General features: G+C 38.7%; 1 protein-coding gene across 1 annotated transcript in view; it reads left to right on the forward strand.

Annotated features, from left to right (window-relative positions):
• LOC108705322 (titin) overlaps nucleotides 1-12,757 on the forward strand; it is a 192,593-nt gene that overhangs the window by 116,763 nt on the left and 63,073 nt on the right. Inside the window, exons 80-83 of the mRNA XM_041563241.1 lie at nucleotides 698-946; nucleotides 6,564-6,812; nucleotides 8,479-8,730; nucleotides 9,855-10,106. Of these exons, the coding sequence (XP_041419175.1) occupies nucleotides 698-946; nucleotides 6,564-6,812; nucleotides 8,479-8,730; nucleotides 9,855-10,106 (1,002 nt within the window). The remainder of the gene's footprint in view (nucleotides 1-697; nucleotides 947-6,563; nucleotides 6,813-8,478; nucleotides 8,731-9,854; nucleotides 10,107-12,757) is intronic.

Genomic DNA, 12,757 nt, shown 5'->3' on the forward strand with positions numbered 1-12,757 from the left:
GGGGGCCCACAGGGTTCCAAACTTCTGGGCCCCCCCCACACGCATGTGCGAATGCTGGCATGCGGTGCTCTGGCATGCACCGCATTCTTTAGGGGCTGGCAGATCGGGGTAGCAGGTCTGGGCCATGGGGGGAGGGCCATGAGGGCCCTGTTCATAAACCACACTCATAGTTTGAAGAACAAGAATTTGCCATTGTTTTATACACCTAAAAATAAACAAGACTGTGCCTTTAAACCCAGCTAGTACCAGCCATCCATTTATATTAATGCTGGCTGCTTTTCCAGTGATAAGGATGATTTGAAAACCGTGGGGCTCATTTAACACCATCGGGCAATTTTAGTAACCAATCAGTGATTCAAAGTTCGTGCAATCACGCTGATGTCATGGCGCTGGCGTCAGCCCACGTGGGTCATGGGCGCTGCCATTTTTAGAGATGAAGCCGACGGAGACAGGAGCGACATCAGGATTGAATACTGGAAGAGGGATTGATGTGAATGACAAATTATATAATGTGTATATATATATATATATATATATATATATATATATATATATATATATATATATATATATATATATATATATATATATATATATATATATAGAGCTTCACATGTTTGGGATATGTATATATGAAAAAGTTTATTGAATGAACCATTTTTCTCTGGACTAATATTTTATATTTTTCTAACCCCAGTACCTGGTAACATCAACATCATGAAAATAGATAAGTTAAGTAACAGCTCATTATATGTGAGTTGGCAGCTAACAGAAGGCAACAGAACATCATATCTAGTAGAAGTAAGAGGGGATTTGCCTCAACAACTTTATGTGGAATCAGAATCAGTAAATATTTCAAATTTAAACACTGGTTATCAGTACACAGTGGGGATTTCTGCAGTTGCTGGGTCCCAGCAAGGAAGCAAGTTTGAGTTTTCGGCTTTGTGTAAGTATTTCAATATAGTTACATTCTATTGTATTGTTTTGTTATTGTACCTTAACTACATATGAATTTTTATGGTAGCTTTAAAATACCCTTCGGAAAAACAGAAAAACAATGGAACCAGAAATTCCTAATTATGTCACATCATCTTGAAAATTGTCCTTTGATTGATTTACAATGATTTTTGCTATTGAGACTGACTGTAGCGTTTTATTTCTTCAGCTGAGCATGTCTACTGTCTATATTATGTAAATGCACTGAAGAACCCATACAAGCATTATCTATAATGTAGTAAGCAGTTGTGCAAGCTAGGCAGTTGTTTTGGATGACATTAATCTTTACCAAGGAATTGTACTTAATATTAAGTAAAACTGAATATAATATGTAGTGACTACTTCAAATTCTCTGAAATCACATGCACAAGCTTCAAAATCCTAAAATGGATAAAAAATCTCAGAAATAACTTGATGTTTTCAAATAATTCAAATAATCTGTCTACAAAATATTAGGTCCAAATCCTAATTTGCATATTCCCATTTCAGAAGAATTTACACATTTTAATTCCTGTGAGCAAAAATGTCACCTTTAGTTAACGAGAAAACCAATCCCCATCTATAAAATACTGTATATTTTGCATTTAAAGTGCTCATATGGAACGGGTTTTGTACTGGGCCGCACCACAGACATTAATGTCAGGCGTGTTTTCACAAATATAGCAGTCCAACATGACAACTCGGGGCATAGAGTGTTAGCCGCTCTTGACAACGAGAAGGCTTTCGACTCTATTGAGTGGAGCTTTCTCAGGGTCACCATGGCAAAAATGGGTATAGGACCCAATTTCATAAAGTGGGTTGATGCCTTATATCATGCTCCTAAAGCCTGTATAAAAACCAATCACAACGTATCTGCATCGGTTTCGCTCGGTAGGGGTACAAGGCAGGGTTGCCCCCTCTCCCCACTACTCTTTGCACTGGCAATGGAGCCCTTGGCTTGGTTACTAAAAACTACGGTGGGTGTCAAGGGGCTGAGACTGGGCCCTATCACTGAAACAGTGGCGATGTATGCGGATGACACCATCCTATTTCTAGAGAACCCTTATGAAGCCCTTACGTCTGCCCTAACGGTGATAGACCGGCATACCGCATACTCCGGATTGAAAATAAACTGGGCAAAATCAGTTATCTTTCCCATAGACTCCTTCCGAGTTGATCACCGGAGAGTGCAAGTGAGACTACAATGGGTTGATACATTTAAATATTTGGGGGTGCACATACATCGCCAATTGGATAAATTTATTGAGTTGAACTTAACCCCCCTACTGCTAACACTGGAAAACAAATCCAAAGTTTGGAACGCTCTCCCCTTAACTCTATTAGGTAGGGTGAATCTATTTAAAATGGTCATGCTCCCAAAGTTCACATACCTTTTTCGGCAGGCCCCTATAGTAATTCCTAAGAGCTTCTTTCGCAAATTGACCTCCTTAACTACTTCCTTGTACTGGGCAGCAGCGACTCCTAGAATCGCAATGCACTCTTTGCAACTCCCAGTGGCCTCGGGAGGACTGGCAGCACCCAACCTATATTTCTACTACCTTGCCACCAAACTGGTTACTGCCTGGTGGTGGATAGTCCCCTCCACTCAAAACGCCACTACTAATCTAGAAGCCCAAATAGCTGGCTCTTATGAAGCTCTTAAAAATATGTTGTACCGGGGCAGCAAAGACTACGAGTCTCCCACTCCACTAATGACAGCCACGGTCAGAACTTGGAAAATTGCCTTACAACTTTGTCCGAAGCATGAAAATCAATTCTCACCTAACCAGCCTCTTTGGTTTAACCCCCAACTCCCACAATTACGGACTATACCGGACCCTACAATCTGGGCCCGGTATAACATAAAATACCTAGGGCAAGTCATGGCACAGGGCGAATTGCTTACTTTTGACGAGTTGAAACTTACTTTCAGTATGCCTAATAAGATGTTTTTCCGTTTTTTGCAACTGCGCCAGGCCATTACTACACAGTTCGGACCAGTCCGCCCAGACACTTCACCCCAAAAACTGGAGGTCCTGGCATTTACTCCAGATCTTGCCAAGCCAGTCTCCCAATTTTATGCCCTTTTGAATACCCCTAAGGACCCTATACTAAGTAACTTATACCACAAATGGCTACAGGATGTTCCGCAGCTCACCACTGATATGTGGAAAACTATTCTGGAATCGCATAGTTCAAAACTTGTTAGCTCTAAAGATAAAATGATTCAGTTTCGGTTCCTTCATAGGTCCTATTTGACGCCCCATAGGCTCCATGTCATACACCCTAATGTACCAGACGTTTGTCCTAAATGCTCTCACTCCCCAGCGAATTTCATACATATGGTGTGGCTTTGCCCAAAAATAAGGAGATTTTGGGGAAAAGTGATAGAGGAAATAGGTCTTGTCCTAGCGCTTATTGTCCCTTTCAACCCTGAAACGGTTCTGTTAAACCAAGTTGAGGACACTACCCCTGCCACTGCAGAGCAGACTCTCCTTAATTTCCTGTTTATACAGGCAAAACGACTCATTGCTATGAGGTGGAAATCGGCTCTCCCCCCTCAAAAACTCCATTGGATACAGATGGTCAATGATGCTGTCCCTCCGTACCAACTATTATATTTGCAGAGAGGTTGCCCAAACAAATTTAAGAAAATCTGGTCACCCTGGATCTCTGAGCACCTGCCTGCTCTAGACTGTCATTTAACTAATCCCCAGGGAACCCACAACCCCCTTTCCCCTTGATTTACCCCCCCCCCCCAAGTTAGCCAGGGAAGTAATGGTGGAATAATATCTTCAACAATGCTGATGGGTATTACGTTCTTTTATTTGTTTGTAGGATAGTTGACATCCAGGTATTCTGACGTTTTCCATTCTATGCAAAGGCTTATGATTCAATTTGTGTCCATAGTATATTTCTGACATATGCGTTGAACTAGCTATTCTTTGTCATATTTGCATACTAGATAACGAATGGACGTTGTAAAATCTGATGCACTTGTGATGTGGATGTATGTTTGTTTGAAAAGCAATAAAAAAAGAAATTTGAAAAAAAAAAAAAAAAAGTGCTCATATGGAGAAGCATATTCAGTAGAGACCCCTGTTTTTTTAATAATATTTCATGAATCATTATTTGAGTAGGCTGGCCAGCCACTACTTGCTATTACTGTAGAATAAAAGTATATGATTTACTGACAACCTTATTACTATCACTTCTATTTATTATAGGTTCCTATTGAGACACATTGCTTTGTTATTATTTTTTTCCATGAGAGGAAGCCCTAGTATTCCATGTCCCCCTTAGTTTTTGAGTGTGGGGATTTCTCGGTGAACCACTGTATCTTAGACATTTATTATATATACAGTACTCTTTATAGGTTCCTGGAAAGGCCTGCATTGTTTACACCTCAAAATCAGACTTGTATTGTTCACACCTTTAACACCTCTATTGTTCACACTCCTAAAACCCTGTATTCATTCGCAGACTGAAAGTGCTCACATTGTTCACCTATTCACACTTCATGCAAACTGCTGGAGGGGCACCACCATTGTGTCACGTTATGTCGCACAGTGTGAACTGTTGATCTTATAGTGGTCCTGATAGGTCTACCTTTCTGTATTTTTGCCTTCCCTATGCTCCCTGTGTGCCATACTCTGCCTGCCCTATGCTCCCTGTGTGTGCCATACTCTGCCTGCCCTATACTCCCTGTGTGTGCCATACTCTGCCTGCCCTATGCTCCCTTTGTGTGCCATACCCTGCCTGCCCTATGCTCCCTGTGTGTGCCATACTCTGCCTGCCCTATGCTCCCTGTGTGTGCCATACTCTGACTGCCCTATGCTCCCTGTGTGTGCCAAACTCTGAATGTCCTATGCTCCCTGTGTGTGCCATACTCTGCCTGCCCTATGCACCTTGCATGCATACTCTGCCTGCTCTATGCTCCCTTTGTGTGCCATACTCTGCCTGCCCTATGCTCCCTGTGTGTGCCATACTCTGCCTACCCTATGCTCCCTGTGTGTGCCATACTCTGCCTGCTCTATGCTCCCTGTGTCTGCCATACTCTGGCTGTCCTATGCTCCCTGTGTATGCCACACTCTACCTGCCCTATGCTTCCTCTGTGTGCGATACTCTGCCTGCTCTATTCTCCTTGTGAGTGCCATACTCTGCCTGTCCTATGCTCCCTTTGTGTGCCATACTGTGCCTGCCCTATTCTCCCTGTGTGTGCCATACTCTGCCTGCCCTATGCTCCCTGTGTGTGCCATACTCTGACTGCCCTATGCTCCCTGTGTGTGCCAAACTCTGAATGCCCTATGCTCCCTGTGTGTGCCATACTCTGCCTGCTCTATGCTCCCTGTTTCTGCCATATTCTGGCTGTCCTATGCTCCCTGTGTGTGCCACACTCTACCTGCCCTATGCTTCCTCTGTGTGCGATGCTCTGCCTGCTCTATTCTCCTTGTGTGTGCCATACTCTGCCTGTCCTATGCTCCCTGTATGCCTTACTCTGCCTGCCCTTTGCTCCCTGTATGTGCCATACTCTGCCTGCCCTATGCTCCCTGTGTCTGCCATACTCTGGCTGTCCTATGCTCCCTGTGTGTGCCATACTTTACCTGCCCTATGCTTCCTCTGTGTGCGATACTCTGCCTGCTCTATTCTCCTTGTGTGTGCCATACTCTGCCTGCCCAATGCTCCCTGTGTGTGCCATACTCTGCCTGTCCTATGCTCACTGTATGCCTTACTCTGCCTGCCCTGTGCTCCCTGTGTGTGCCATACTCTTCCTGCCCTGTGCTGCCAGTGTGTGCCATACTCTGCCTGCCCTATTCTGCCTTCTCTATGCTACCTGTGAGACATGAACCTAGTAGGCTTTGTTCTAGGGGTTTATTATCATTTGGAAATTATTGTAAAGGTGCCACTAAGGTGGGTTAATCATGCATGGGGGGGTTGCTGTGTTATCCACAGGAGAGGAGGAAGCATAAGGATTTGAGAGTATGTTTTAATATGACTTACATTTTTCACATATGATTGATGAGTGCTATCCCTGCAGTGAGCACCAATCATTTGTTTTTTTGATGTGCTACCACCATTTATGTGGACTTAAAAGTTCTTGTGTTAACATGGGTGTGGCTTAAAGTGGTTGTGATTTAAAATAGGGAGTGGTAAACTTTGACTTCCATTATCGGCCCTCCACCATGTAAGCCAGAAAAATTCCTGCCCTCAGTACCACAGAAGTTGAACAGCACTGGACTAGAGGAAAAGAACTTTCATTTTAAGCAGCGTAGGTGCTTCGAATGAATAGACTCCATTTTATCCAAATAATCTTTTATTTTTAAAAATAATTTCCTTTTTCGCTGTAATAATAAAACAGTACCTTGTACTTGATCCAAACTAAAATATAATTAATTATTATTGGAAACTAAACCAGACTATTACGAAAAAATCAGTTATCTGGATAACTGGATAAAATTTGCTGCTTTACTTCAAAACTAGTGACACATGCTTTACCTAGTTTGACAAATTCTAACCAAATTATATGGACATTGTTTCTTGTTCATAGAGAGTAAAATGTCAATATTCTTTATTTTTGTCTTGCACAGTATCAGATACTCTCAGCTGTACAAATATATCAACTAACTCCATGAAACTGTTTTGGGATGCTCTATCAGAGACCAACATATCCTATACAATAAATGTGATTGGTTCACCACCCTGGAATAAATCACATTCTACTAATGAAATTTTGCTTGAAAATTTGATACCAGGCAATCTATATATAATTCAGTTATCTGCTTACCAAGGGAATAAGGTGTTACATGGTTATGGAGGTCAGATTTCAGTGTACACAAGTAAGTATTTATTTTAATTTTTATGTCATTGCTGTTGACATTCTACATTTACTTGGTCTTCTATTTATAAAAATCACTACCTACTAATATTTCGATTACAGAAGCCATATAGTTTTTTTTCTATTAATATTTATTTGCCAATTTTTCCACAACAATGTAAAAGTTAGGTCATATGACTTAGGGGGAAATGTAATAAAATTCACAAAGAGGAAAAAAATTGCACATATACTGTAATAACAAATGTTTGCATTTCTCAATGTAATATTCTTCCTTAGATGGTTTTTGTAATGCAAATTTTAATTGAGCATTTCACACTTTTTAAGGCATACTTTTTCAGTAAGAAGTTTTATTACATATACTGCGTATTGCATTGCACTGCAAATATTTTCCAGTTGCTGACTTTTATTACAGTGTGTTATAATGCCACAGTGCACAATACATATTGGTATTGCCACAGTTGGATCATTCAGTATATATGGTCAAGCGTCACATATAGCGCTATTCACAGATTTTTCAGTGCTTCGGTGAGGATACGCCATTAAGATACATTGCAGAAGGGCTGTAGAATGAGTTTTGGTAAAAAAGGAGCAAATCACTGTTTTTATTAATGAAATGGATAATGTGCAGTGTGAATAGATGAGAAAATTTAGTTACATTAAAATACCGTATAAGCATGTAAATGACTCCATCTCAAAAATTCATTCTTAGAAGTTTTCCCTCTTGAAGTTGCATTTTTTTTAAATTGTTTACCGAAAGAACACTGGTTTACATTTTTCATATTTGATCATGTATCTTTACATTTCTTTGCTTGCTATTAGGGAACTGACTAGTGATGGGCAAATCTCTCAAATTTTACTGTGCCGAAAAATTCGCGAAACGGCGAAAAATTTGCGAAAAATCATGAAATTACGAAAAAATAGAGCAATTAGAACGTTTTCACTAAAAAATCGAGCAATTTGAACCTTTTCATGAATATATCGTGAAAATCAGAATCGGAATTTTCACCAGCGAATTTTCGAGGGTGATTCACAAAATTATTTGCCGGTTGTGAAACACGGGAATTTGCCGCAAATTCGTGCCAGGCGAATTTATTCACCCATCACTAGCACTGACAAACAAGGAGATTAATCCCTCCAATAATTAATCTTCTCTACTGCAGATAAATAATCTCCTCTGAAGGCTTTCCAACCAGCAATAAAGTGAATCACTGGAGGGACTTCATTGCAATGAAACTTTGAGTGATTTTGGAAAGCCAAAGTGACTTGTAGATTTTCCTATCACCAATTCACATTAGTATCAACTGGCTCTTACACTGGGCTGTGATAGAACTGGCAAATTATACATTTGGGAAAAAAACACCCTTATAAGTAAGCTTTAAACATTGTCATGTGTAAATCAAATTTTAAAAATAAATGACAGTTTATGCCATTGTAAAAATGGAAAGCTCTCTATTCATTACAGGAATATTATGGGTAATTACCCCTCAATGAGCCAGATTGCTAACATTTTTCTCTAGTACAACACACCTAATTCTGTGCTCTCTGAGCTAGTAATTGTTTTTATAGAAGAGGTGCACCGACTTTGGTAAACAAGAAGCAATCTTACTCACTCAGGGGAAGAATAATGCTCAGTATGAACTAAAATTCATTTTTGTTTTATCTTCCAGTTCCTCCAGTAATGTCATACTTGATCATAGACAATGTCACCACCAATTCAGTGTCTCTAAGCTGGCCTATTCCATTAGGAAATATCAGTTCCTATATCATCCAAGTCTTAGGGACTCCATCAAACGAACTGAGGGTGTATACAAATTCTTCCTTTGTGGATCAGCTGATACCTGGAAACTATTACACATTAATGATCTTTACTACAAATGGAAATATGAATGGTACAAAAACACAAAATACTACATTTACAGGTAAGTTACATTTTAAAGATATCTAGTGACTACACCTCGCTGGCTGAACAGCTTTTAAGGTGCCAAAGTTTTTTATTCATTACAAAAATCCATTTGCAACTTACAAAAATTGCTGAGGTTTTTCACCCCAAAACCCAGTCTGAGTTAGAAAATTCACATGAGGCTTCACTAACTTAAGCTGAAAGGCCTGAGGAGCCTAGTAATGACACCGAACCTGAAATGTAAAACTTCATAACTTGTTGCCAAATACACTGTGGTTAAAGAAACATGATTTGTGCATTTCCCTTGGAAATTTAAGTGTAAACAATACTCTGTGTTTATAAATGAACCCATGTTTATAAGTGAACCCTCTTTAGCATTGCTGCTTGCTATAACGTCTGGTCTAGAAACGTTAAAATTAAAGTGAGGTCTGATAGAACTGTCCAGTTATGACCTGTCCCAATGTCTTTCTGTTTCAAGTTTGAGTAATAACACTACAGTTTATGCCATTCTTTAAGAATTAAATGAAAAAATCTAAGGCAGACATTTCATTATTTACTTTAAAGTATAAAGTTAAAGGAATTGTTCAGTGTAAAAATGAAAAACTGGGTGAATAGATAGACTGTGCAAAATAAAAATGTTTCTAATATAGTTAGTTAGCCAAAACTGTAATGTATAAAGGATCAACTATGAACTCCAGAGGCCAGATCTGCACTGAGGGGTAAGTAAAAAATTAGGGGCATTGGCCCGGGGTGGGGCAGTTAGGCTGTGGGGGAGGAGGGAGGTTGGTCAATGCATGGTAGGGGGTAAGGTTTTTTTCTAGTACAGGTTTGTTTCTCCTTTAAAAGGTTGATCATGATAGGCATGTGTCTTTTCTCAACCTAACTTACTATCTTACTATTTTAACAACATGACAGTGCACCTTTACTGTAATACACAAATGGTGTGCTGTGCTTCCTAGGGCAGTTTATCTATATAGAAGAGATGCATAGCCCTGAGTGGTATTGCTCAATGGGGAGTAAATTCAAATCAGGAAACCCCTCAGTGTACTTAACTTTTGTTTTCCTTTAAACAGAAAATGGGAAGAAAACCTTTCTATCAAATGCTTTCTATATACTAAAGTGGATAATTCTTTTATCTTCCAGTTCCTTCAGCAATTACAAACTTGATCATAGACCGTGTCACCTCCACTTCAGTGTCTCTAAGTTGGCCTATTCCATTAGGAAATATCAGTTTCTATATCATCCAAGTCTCAGGGACTCCATCAAAGCAACTGACAGTGAACACAAATTCTTCCATTGTGGATCAGCTGATACCTGGAAATTATTATACATTCACAGTCTTTGCAACAGCTGGGAACATTAATGGCATCAAAACTGTGAATTCTACATTTACAAGTAAGTTAAATGTTAAGGTGTAGTGGCTACAACTAATAATGTTCTTCTAATATGGTTATTTTGTCATTTTCTTTTTTCACTGTTGTTTTCAAGATGTAATTCAAGACACAATTATATTTTAATATATTTTATATTTATATTTTATAATTCTAAGCAAATTAGTTACACTTTTTCATCAATGACCCTAGCAGGAATGGAATGAAAATGTAAACTTATCATCCCGAAAACTGAGAATTACAGGAAGACCATTTAAAGTAAATAATTGTGATATTTTAATATTTGTCCTTTTTGTTTAAAATAATAAAACAGTACCTTGCACTTGAGTCTAACTAAGCTGCAAAAATCATATTAGTAGCAAAATAATTTGATTGTGTTTATTAAATATTTAAATGGCTTTAAGTAAACTTAAAGAGGTTGTTCACCTTTCAGTAAACATTTAGGGGCAGATTCATTAAGGGTCGAATTTTGAAGTTAAAAATACTTCGAAATTCGACCCTCGAATTGAAATCCTTCGACTTCAAATATCGAAGTCGAAGGATTTAGCGCTAAACGTTCGTTCGATCGATCGAAGGATTTTTCGTTCGATCGAACGATTAAATCCTTCGAATCGAACGATTCGAAGGATTTTAATCCAACGATCGAAGGAAAATCCTTCGATCAAAAAAAGGTTAGCAAACCTATGGGGACCTTCCCCATAGGCTAACATTGACTTCGGTAGGTTTTATCTGCCGAAGTAGGGGGTCAAAGTTTTTTTTAAAGGGAAAGTACTTCGACTATCGAATGGTCGAATAGTCGAACGATTTTTCGTTCGATTCGTTCGATTTCGTTCGTATTCGAACGAATTTAACCAATTCGATGGTCGAAGTACCCAAAAAATACTTTGAAATTCGAATTTTTTTCATTCGAATCCTTCACTCGAGCTTAGTGAATCGGCCCCTTAGTATGGTGTAGAGAGTGATATTCTGAGACAATTTGCAATTGATTTTAATTTTTTATTATCTGTGGATTTTTTTATTTAGCAGTTCTCCGGGATGCAATTTCTGCAATCTGGTTGCTAGAGTCCAAATTAACCTAGTAACCATGTATTGATTTGAATAAGAGACTGAATTATAAATAGGAGAGGACCTGAATACAGAGATGAGTAATAAAAAGCAATAACAGTGCATTTGTAGCCTTACAGAGCATTTGTTTTTAGATGGGGTCAGTGATCCCCATTTGAAAGCTGGAAAGACCCAGAAGAAGAAAGCAAATTATTAAAAAACTACAAAAAAAACAAAGACCAATTGAAATATTGCGTAACATTGGTCATTCTATAACAACTAAAGTTAACTTAAAGGTAAACCACCCCTTTAAGGTATGGGGATTCAAATTTCAGAAATAGTCCTTATCAAGAGAATCCTATATCCCAATCCCATTCCAGATAATCTGATACCTACTTTATACATGCATTTTGGAGTGGCAAGCAAATTTGCAATACAGAAGTTAAGAAAGTATTAGCTTGAGACAGGCTGAACTGGGCAGACATTCTGTATACCAGAAGTGCTGTTCAGTTAAGTGTTGCCAAGGATATTTTTATTTAGTAATTAAGTAAATGTTGGTATCAGAAGAAGCTGGAGTTTCTTTACTGAGCAATGGCACCCTTCCGAATCGTTGTTCAAAATGAAAATTGCATATTGGGAAGAAGATCTGGATAATTATATGCACTGAACAAATTGTTGACACGCAGAAAATAAAATATGGGGATAAACTTGGAACTTTTTACCAAGAATAAACAATTGTTACTGATTTGTAAAAAAAGTAAAAAAAAAGTAAACTGTTTATATTAGTACTTGAGAAGTTTTAGTGGTCATTTACAAATCCAAATGAAACTGCAAATAGCTATTTTGGAGGCAAAGTTGAGCATACCTTGATGCTGTTCACAAAGGTACTTGCACCCATAATCATGCAACAATGCATCTCATCAGCCTGTTTAGATTCATTGTAACTGCATACATTTATGTGAAGAAATCCTGAATCTATTGCCGGCTGGACCGGACAGTATTTCCATGGTTCCTTAAAAGAGTTGCATCATTGAATAGATTTTATTGGTTCTGAAGAAGTAATGTCATAAACTCTGAAAATCTGAGGCTGGTGGGTTTCACACATTTACGCGTACTAGAACATCTCCTCACAAGTTGCAGTAGATGCAAATTAGCATGTGACAGCAATTAAAGTGGACCTGTCACATAGACATAAAAAGATGTATAATAAAAGTCCTTTTCATATTAAACATGAAATCAAAAATCTTTTTTTTAATTAAATCATTCATAGTTGTAAACTCATTTAAAAATCTCAGCTGTCAATCAAATATTGCCTGCCCCTCCTCTATACCTTAGGCATAGAGGTGGGGCAGGCAATTACTTTCACTTTCCATTCAGCACTTACTAGATGTCACAACTCTCCCCACATTCCCCAGCTCTCTTTACCATTTAATTGTGTGACCAGGGCATGGGGATGGACATCCGGTCCCCTATTCTTGTGCACAAACAAGTTTCTGAGATGATGGAGGACTTGCCTTAATAACAGTGTCCACAATATGGCTCCTGCCTGCTTGCTATAATTATGAATTTCCAGAGCAAAGAAAACTAGATTCAAATAATTTATATAGGGTA

This window comes from Xenopus laevis, chromosome 5L (genome assembly GCF_017654675.1).
Source record: "Xenopus laevis strain J_2021 chromosome 5L, Xenopus_laevis_v10.1, whole genome shotgun sequence".
NCBI classification, from domain to species: domain Eukaryota; kingdom Metazoa; phylum Chordata; class Amphibia; order Anura; family Pipidae; genus Xenopus; species Xenopus laevis.